The sequence below is a fragment of the Lolium perenne genome, chromosome 2, assembly GCF_019359855.2.
Source record: "Lolium perenne isolate Kyuss_39 chromosome 2, Kyuss_2.0, whole genome shotgun sequence".
In the NCBI taxonomy this organism is placed as follows: Eukaryota; Viridiplantae; Streptophyta; class Magnoliopsida; order Poales; family Poaceae; genus Lolium; species Lolium perenne.
This window is the reverse complement of record NC_067245.2, coordinates 33,394,798-33,403,970: the sequence shown is the minus strand read 5'-3', so window position 1 is coordinate 33,403,970 and position 9,173 is coordinate 33,394,798. Positions and strand designations below refer to the sequence as shown.

Here is a 9,173-nt window from a genome sequence, read left to right as displayed (position 1 = left end):
AGGGTGAGCTATAAAAAGTCCTATCATTTCCTTACCCATTTGAGTATCTCAAAGAAGGATAATAGGGACATTGGTAGGCTTGTAAGAATATAATAATAATTTATTAGTACAAGACGATCTTCATACAAGAGAATCTTATCTCAGCAGCACCCCAACTTCTTCTCAAAGTAGTCTTATAAACATTAATTTTAAGACCAGAAAGTTGTTAAAAAGGTTAAATGATAAATTTCATGCTGACAATTTTCTATAACTTGTATTTCATGAATAGAATGGTGTCATCGATGCATTGGAGAATCCAAACCCCGCCTTCCGCCTTCCACTTGTTGCGATATAAGACATCCAACCAGACCATCCTCCTTGGCTCTAGCTATAACATTGGCCAAACATATCAACCAGACCCCTCGCATCAAGCCATTTAAAGTCTGGAAGTAGGACATTAAGTCTAATGCCAACACTTGTCCAATTACTCCCCGTTTGTTTCATGCATGAAAGCCGTCTAAATTAGTCGCGCGACCCTTGTCCAATTACTCCCCACCTTGGTAAAGGTCTTGACACTAGCATTCAACGAACACATCGTCCTGTTTTGCATAATTCTATATGCGTCCTCTTTTTTGAATGCTTGGAAAAGCATGTGGCATTGTGGCGCACGGGAACTAATTTCCTGTTTGGTGCTCAAGCTTTTCGACATTCATATGCTGGCCTGGCCTACGGTAATCTTGATGGCAATCTGGTACGCGCAAATGGGCATTACTGCGGGGAGGGAGGAGACCACGACCACCGTGTACCCGTCGTCCTCCCCGGAGGCGAGGATAACAAGATTTTTTCTGCCAAATAATTGATAAACTAATAACACTGCCTTATGATTCAGCTAATGAAACAAAATTTTACGAGAACCAACCTGAGATTTGGTGGTTAGGAGGGTGGTTGTACCCCAGCCCACCAGAGTTCGAATTCCAGGTTTAACATCTGTGTGTCTCATAAAGGCGGAATATTCATTCAGTGGGAGGTGATATTCCCGTCGACAGCGAGGCGTCTGTGGTGACTTCGTTAATTTCAAGATCCAATCTGCCGGCTCAGTATTTCGGAGGTGCTCATAAGCATAAAAGAAGAAACCCACGAAAAAATACACTCTGCGTAAGCAGCGTAACTCATCAGAGCATTTTACACCTTTTTTTAAACGGAGGCAAAAGTTTTGCCTCATCTATTAATTAAGAAGAGGGTGTCCGGGTTTTAGGAGAAACCGGGCAAAAACCTACACCAACCGGGTCAAATCCACACAAACAACACATCCACGTAGACCATAAAGCGACCCCAACAAACACTCAACACGACACTCCAACATCGCGCCGAAAAAGACATACCACGACATTGGGAAGCACCCGTCAACCAATTGCGGATCCAGGAAGGCAACTGGGAAGGCAACGACCAAGGTAACGAGAAAGTCGCAAACCACTCTGGCAACGATAGCTCTGTGCACCGTTGGCAGTAATCCAGACTTAGCAACCCTATCATTAATATGAACCACATGTCTGCCGGAGTCAGCCAAGGAAGAGACTGCAGCAGTGCAGCGTTAACATCATTACACTTCTCAAAGACAAGTGCCTCACACGGTGGAGAAGTCACACCTAAGAACTGGTGTGAGCCGGGGCCTCACTTACAGTTCCTTGTTTACTTCATCCATACTCACCTCTTAGCGGTACCCAGACATTCTTCACTTAAACAACGAGCACAAGCAGTAGTATAAAACGTGTATATATAAGAAAGAACCAACATGGTATTGCATTGAGCATTCAAATCTGTGTGACAACACCACTCATAAGGCAAAGGGATTAAAGGATCACGTTAAACATCAGGAATCTGGAAGAAGATAATAGAGTGTGAAAACTGCTGATATACTCATCAATCTGGTAGATAACAAGATTTCTCCTGCGTGGCAAACTGATAACGCCAACTTAATGTTTCGGCCCTGTAATTGTGAGCTCCCGGAGATGTTTGTCCGGGAAGAGTTCCTCTCCGGAAAACCCTAGCTCCTGAGCCGCTCCCGCGAGCGGCCTGGGAGCTCCCGGCGGCGCAGCTCCTCTCGCCCCCAGCGCTCCTCCCCTCCCCCTCGCCGCCGCCCGAGGGCGTCGCCGGGCGAAGCCTGTGCGGCGCCGGCGCCGGCGGGGCCTTCTCTCCCTCGCGCGGTGGCGGCGGCGCGGGCTGGCGCGGGTCGGCGAGGGCGCAGCGCCGGCGTAGGGCGCGGCGGCGCGGCCGTTCCCCGGCGGCGTGGCGGCTTCGCGGTGGTCCTTGGGCGTGCTCGTGGCAGCTTCAGCGGTTCCTCCGCGTGGGGCGGCGGCGGGCGGCGCGTCCTCGAGGCAACTTGGCCGAGGGCAGGGATTGCGGGGCCTGATGCGGCTGGGCTTGGCCGGAGACGACGCTGCGACGAGCCGGCGGCGCGGATGTTCCCTGTGGCGGCGGTTGGCATGGCGGCTCCAGATCTGGCCGTCCTCGTGCGGGCCGGGGCAGGGGCCCCGGGCCCAATCGAGCCCCCGTCCGTTGCTCCAGAGTTGGAGGGCACCTGACAGCCATGGGGGCTGTAGGTTGCTGCTCTGGTCGTGGATCTTGCCCCTGCCGAGGTGGTGGCGCAGTGGTCGTGGTTGAGTTCCTGCGTCGGCGTGTAGTGCTCTCGCAGCGTTGCTCTCTGTTCGGCTGTTCTCTGGGCTGGGACGCCGGGGCGGCGGCCCTGGAAGGTGGGAGTCATGTTGGCCGGCGGGCGAGCCAATGACTCTGGTGCTGGCCGAGACCACGGCCGTGAGGGCGGCGTGGTAGTCGGCGAGTTGAATGATGTAGGGTGTAGATGGCGTTGATTTTGCCAAAGGGAAACCTTTGCCTTCGGGCCACGGTGGCGGCGTCCGCGGACGGCGTTCCCTTGCTGAAGGCGCCGTGAGGCCAATCTCCGTCCCTCTTCTTCCTCCGGGTGAAAACCCAAGACCCTCGGATCGGGCGGTGGCGGCACTCCGGTGTCGTGCTCTTCTTGAAGACACCGTCTTGGAGCCCACAGCACGAGGCTCTCCGAAGGTTGTGACGGGGGTGATTCTTCGGCGATCTTCGGCAAGGCTTTCTCCGTGCCCTTCCCTTGTCGAGCTCCCTTGGTGCTGCTTCTCGGTTTGTGAGCAACGCGTCTTGGTCCCCGGTGGTGGTCGGCTTCCGGTGGCATTCCTGCGACGGAGGAGTGTTGTTGAGGCGCGCGTGAAAATGGCTCGCTCTCGGGTGAGCTCCGGCCCGACACTGTAGACTCCAGCTCTTCTCCGAGTCTTGTAGGCGCTTTGGCTGAGCTTGTTGGTCGCGCTTCCGGTCGTAGCTTCTTTGGTAGTTTGTGTGGGTGTGTGGTGTCGTTCTGTAAGCTGGGTTCAGCACTTTGTATCGTTCTCGCCGTTCGGGCCTTTGTTAATTCAAAGTCGGGCACTTGAGTGCCTTTTATCTAAAAAATTGTGAGCTCCCACACTATTTGTATATTGGAACAAAATTCTACCAGCAATCCTAACAAAATTCTACAGGCAGTCCTAAGAGCATCTCTAACAGCCTGTAAAAATACAAATCGAAAAATTCGAGTTCAGTCTTCCAAAAATGTATTTACGGGTCGCAAAACGGTTGGCGCATAACATGCCCTGTAAAGTAAAAATGAAAAACATGAAAAACGGAATATTCGAAAAGTAGAAGAACTATCCACGTTGCTGCCTAGGTCTCCCCGCGTGGCTGTTGCCCGCGCCTGGCTGGGCCTCCCCACGCCCCAGCACCCCCGGCCACCTAGCTAGCTAGCTAGCTATGGAATCGATTAGATATTTGTGAATCAATCGGAAGATGATTTATAGCTAGAGCTAGCTAGCTCCCATGTAAGACTAGCTCTCGTGCGTCGCGCCGCTCGTCAGAATCTGCGCGTGTACGCATTCGCTGTGTTGCTTGCGTGCACCGCGCAGCTCGCCGAAATTAGTCTATATCGAGAAGATTCGCCGGGAATTGACATAGACATGGTTGGACAGAATGTTTGACCGGCCGTGCACAATTTTAGCAATGCAACCAGAAATCGGCGGCTAGAGGCGGTTGTATGGACGACAGCGCTGGAGGAGTGGTGAGCAACCCATTCAGTTTTGGATCTGTAAACCGTCCTTCAGTCTGTATTAATAGGGATCGAGTGTGAAATTTTTCAGACCCATGAGAAAGTTTTTCGGTCGGGCGGCGAGGTTAGCCTCTGTTTTGCGCCACTTTCAACCCAAACCAGTAAATCGACCAGAAAAATACGGTTCCTGCATGATTTACGGGCTCTATTAGAGTTGCATTAAAACCAAATATATTACAGTAACAGTAAGCATCCTTCAATCATGGATACATACTTACATTACAGTACAACACAAATACACGTTGTGTAAGCAGAGCAAGTCATCAGATCACCAACAGAATCATGGTCACCCGTTGTCCAGTTGCACAAGGAAAAACAACTCGAAACACACAAACAGATAATCACAGTCGAACCTTTTACAAGGCTCCTTGTGTACTCCAGCCATACCCACCTCTTTAACAGTACGCCAAAATTCTGCACTCAAACAACGGGCACATGCAGTACTATATAATACAATTTGCATATAAGAACGAGCAGGTCATTGCATTGAGCATTAAAATATCTGTGACAACACCACTCATAAGGCAAAAGGATTAAGAAGAATCACGCTACAGATAACACAAGAGTTTACTGGAAGCAGAAAGTACAGTGTCAAAACTGGAGCCGAGTCCTAGGCGTTCTGATAGTGGTGCAGCTTGTACAGCAAAACTTTTCCGCCGGCATGTCCGACGGAGAGGAACCCGCTCCCGGGGCTGAAGTCGAGGCACCTTGGATACTGAAGGCTGAACCGAGGCCCTGGCCAGTTCTGGTACACGGTGAAGGATGGGATGTGCACGAGCCTCATGCCATTCCTCTCCTTCCCAGAGCATATTGCCAGAATCTGGGCGTCGTGGTTGAACTTCATTTGACCGATGTCGGTCGTTAGGTTTTCAATCGTCTTCAGTGGTTTGCGCTTCCCTCCAAGGAACTCGTCCCTCTTGTACACATTCACGATGCCGCTGCTGGAACCTGTAGCGAAATAGGAGCTGTCCGGAGAGGTGCAGAGAGAGAGGCCTGTCAGGGAACCCTCATCAGTAGCCTTGTGCATGCACTTCCTTGTTCTAAGATCCCAGTGGTAAACATGGCCATCCCCACCACTGCTCAGTAGCTGGTTCCCACCATCCGCGAAAGCCAACGAACGCACATTCCCATTCATCTTGAGGGTTCCAATGAGCTGCTTTGTTTTGGTAGATACCAAAAGGATGTACCCCTCGTTACCAACAAATGCAATGGTTTTTGAATCAGGTGATATCTCAAAGCTTTCCAGGCTTTTCTCCTCACGCCCAGTCAAGGGCCCAATCTTGCTAACAGCAGCTTTGACCAGATCAAATGAATAGAAGAACTTCCTCCTGCCTGAAAGGATCACCTCAGAGCCATCAGGTAGAAAGGATGCCTTGTGAACTGGGCAATCATCGATAAAAATGCTCTGGATCTTGGGGTTTCTCTTCCCGTCAATCTGGAAAAACCTTAGATGCTTGTCCAGGCCAGCAACGAGCATGAGCTGTCCATTTCTATGGAACTGAACTGAATTGATAGGACCACTGGATGGATCCTGTGCATTAGCATTAACAAGCCTTGAGAAGTCGAGCATGCCAGGCAGGAGCTTAGCAGTACCCTTGACAACAAGCTCATCGTTGTTCCGAAGAGTATTGTCAACTCCGCCCTCCTCCTCATCAGATTCAGCATCCAGGAGAGGAACTTTGCGGTCCATATCTGCCCAGCCAGTGAACGGGTTCAGCTTGGTGTGCTGACCGCGCAGCCTAGCTTCATACTCTCTGCCTGAGATCACACGCTCATCAGCCTCCTTTCTCAGCTTCCTCAGCCTCGCAACCTTGACAATGTCCACCTCAGTCCTGTCCTCCTCGTCATCCACCCACGCAGGCTTCCTCCCCTTATCGACCATCTCATTGTTGCTGGCCAGGTCCTCCTCGTAAACGGGCAGGTCGTCATCGCCGGCAGAGCGATCCATGAAGAACAAAGGACCATCCTGGCCCCGAGCCGGCAAGGGAGCGCCAACCTCAGTGCCGAACTGAGGCAGGGCGTAGATGGCACCGAACAGCGAATCCTCCAGCTGCTTCATCTCCTCCGCCTCCTGGCTCAGCCTTGCCTTGAGCTCCTTGTCCTTCTTTCTCTTCCGGTCATGGTGTGACCTGGCTTTCTTCCCAACCTCTGCATCCTCCAAAGCAGCAACAGGGGAACCAGTGCCCTCGTCGCTGTCATCATCGGCTCCGGCTTTCTCCAGGCGGCGCTTCTGGACCGCGTTCTGGGATATCAAGCTCATCCTGACCTGTGGAGCAGCCGGCGGAAGGAAATAGCAGTAAATTAGTAGACTATACTAGTACTGACCCGACAAATGCTCAAAACTTGTAACTGGTTGCTAGTTAGGATCCTTGAGAGAGGCCTTACGAAGCAGCCGAGCAAGTCGACCGTACAAGATAGAAGGGAGGATCAAAAATTGTGGAGGTTAATTGGTGCTCATACCTGGAAGACGTTGCGCACGGGCAGAGCCGCGACGACGTGGCGACGGCGGCGGCGCGCGTGACGCTAAGCTGGTGCGCGGCGGCGGACTGGAGTCTTGGTCGGTCAGAGCGCGAGGAAGAGAACGTGCGGTGCGGGTGGGTCGCTGTGAGGAGGCGGGCCAGCGTCGGGTGGCGGCGGCGCCGCCGGTGTTAAAGAGGGAGGGGATTGGAGCGCCGCCAGGATAGGAGGGGGAGGGCTTTAGGTTTAGTTGGCGGGCTGGGGGTATTTTAGGGTTTTTGGAAATTTGGAGTCGTCTCCAGCGTCCAAATGCCGGAACTTCCAACCATTTGTAGTGAATGTGTTTGATTGATTTGAAAGTCCAATTTGAAAGTTACAGGTTTGCCATTTGAAGGCAATGCTGGTCCCATTGAAATACCTTACATGTTGGTTTGGAGTATTATTATAGAGAAGTGTTTTTATCAACTGAAAGGTTGCTCTATCTTAAATTCAGAAGAAGGCTTTATGTAATATAAGTTGCCCATCATTTGAACGTGGCTTTTTGTGTGGAAAATGTTTCATATGCAATTGGTTGAATGTTGAGTATTTTCTTCTGATCTTTCAATGTCTTTTGACACTCGATGGCAATGGTGGAGCTTGAGAATCTATAATATCTATAAAGTTCATCCCCACTATGATGCATTTAATGTTTGCAAGCTCAAATCCGACGAAACCACATCACCCCAATTATTTCCATCCGTCGGATTTAAAATCTATGATCATTAGTTTAGACATGTAGCATTCCCACTATCATAGTTTCCTCGCTGCGCACCTGCACCTAATCAACCAGAACTATTTTCTCCCGGCGCCCCTTCATTCCTCCACTAATTTAAGTTGTTTGGTAGTTAATGCTGAAGTGTTACCACCGAATCCCTTTCTCTTCGTCTCCTCCAATGTTTCCCCACACGATATAAGGTTGGTCTGTTGGGAGTGCTCACGTCAAGGTTTTTTTTGTCTTCACCTTCCTCCTCCCGCTTAGATACTTTGTCATCCATCATGTCCATTTTTGCCTACCTCATCTCCACACAGCCACCCATCATTCTTTGGATTCGGAAACTCCAAGCATACATCCTACCATAGAGCCGCCAATGCTAGAAACCATGCTAACGCATCCGCCTACGGGGTCCTGCAGAACTTAATCCCAGTGGCACCGCCATAGACCTGCAGTTCCAGCCTCGAGAGCGTCCAAGTAGTGAAATCCGAGCTCATCACCAAGCAGCCACCCATCAGTTCAATGGTCATCTTCGCCCATCAACACCTTTGAGTTTTTTTTTTGTTACCGTTGTAGATCCGTCCACTTATGTGCAAGCTTGGCTAGGGGCATTGCCATTTGTTTGATACTAATTTATCATTCATCATAGACATGCATGTTTTTCTACTCAATTGCAGTATTGTAATGACAAAGCTTTTTGGTATGTATGGCTATCTCAGCGGGCAAAATCACTGTAGCAAACTGAAAGAGGCATGCCTCTTTTTGGTTATAGTACTTATTACCATATCAGGTATATCTTCTGCCTCCAAAGTTAATTTCCGCTGAAAAAAATTCTTACACCTAAACTCCAAGATAAATATTTTGGGTATATACAATTTATAAAGATTGAATTCACACCGTTCGGGGAATACTGATTCTAGAACCTCAAAAGAAAATTGTGTTATATTCATATGCAAAGATTTATTCTAATATGTGCAAAGTACTTATTTTTGTTTCAGTCAGGCATTGTACACATTGGCAAAGGAATTATATAAGGTCAGTTCCATTTCTCATGCTGCAGATTTTAATATTTTAACGCATGCACGACAACATCATCCGCCTTTGTATCATCTGCAGTTCCCTGATGACTGATGAGATGATGTGCACCAATGGCCAATAGAACCCTCCCTGATCCCGTACAAAACTAAGTAAGCAAGCTGTGCTAAAAAGTTAAGCTAGCAAGCACTAAGCTGTTCTAAAAATTCAACCAAGCAGCCCCTCCTGTTACTGATCACGGAGCATGTGTTCTTTTGCAACTAATTGATAGAGTTCCATGTGTTCTTTTGCAACTGATTGATAGAGTTCCTTAAATGCCTAAATATGCTTGAGTATGAGTTTGGTAAGGAAGTATCGTTTTTAATATCTATCTATGCCTTATTTTTTCATCATTTTTTCTCAAACATACTTGCTCATGTGTTAAACTTCCGTATATGGGCCACTAACACATTTCAGCATAATTTTGTGTACATATCTACACCGCTTATTTTTGTTGTTAAGTTTCTTACACAATACTTTGATTCCAAGGACAAGTGACTCTTGCTTTTACTAATCTGTTATCTACGCAGGTCCAGTTAGTTAGTATGCATCAACACTACAATATTTGTGGCATACATACAGATCTAACATTGTCATGTTCCGTGAAGTAAGAATAATATGGTTGGATCATGTTAGAAACACACTTTCAGCTTTGGGCATGTATGTACCACAGTCCACAGATGGCCATATAGAGTTGGATGTTCATGTAATCATGTGGTACATACATATTGAGAG

The 9,173-nt window shown here is 49.0% G+C and overlaps 1 protein-coding gene across 1 annotated transcript; it reads right to left on the bottom strand.

Annotated features, from left to right (window-relative positions):
• Positions 1–4,618: 4,618 nt before the first annotated feature.
• LOC127331744 (U3 small nucleolar RNA-associated protein 18 homolog) lies at positions 4,619–6,889 on the bottom strand. The gene is made up of 2 exons (XM_051357929.2): positions 6,617–6,889; positions 4,619–6,422 (listed from the first exon to the last, which is right to left on the bottom strand). The coding sequence occupies exon 2, from the start codon at positions 6,414–6,416 to the stop codon at positions 4,767–4,769; it is 1,650 nt and encodes a 549-aa protein (XP_051213889.1). The 5' UTR covers positions 6,417–6,422; positions 6,617–6,889; the 3' UTR covers positions 4,619–4,766.
• Between the last annotated feature and the right edge of the window lie 2,284 nt (positions 6,890–9,173).

What these genes read in the sequence shown, in the direction of transcription:
- LOC127331744 (XM_051357929.2), bottom strand. Translation starts at nt 6,416, where the DNA reads ATGAGCTTGATATCCCAGAACGCGGTCCAGAAGCGCCGCCTGGAGAAA.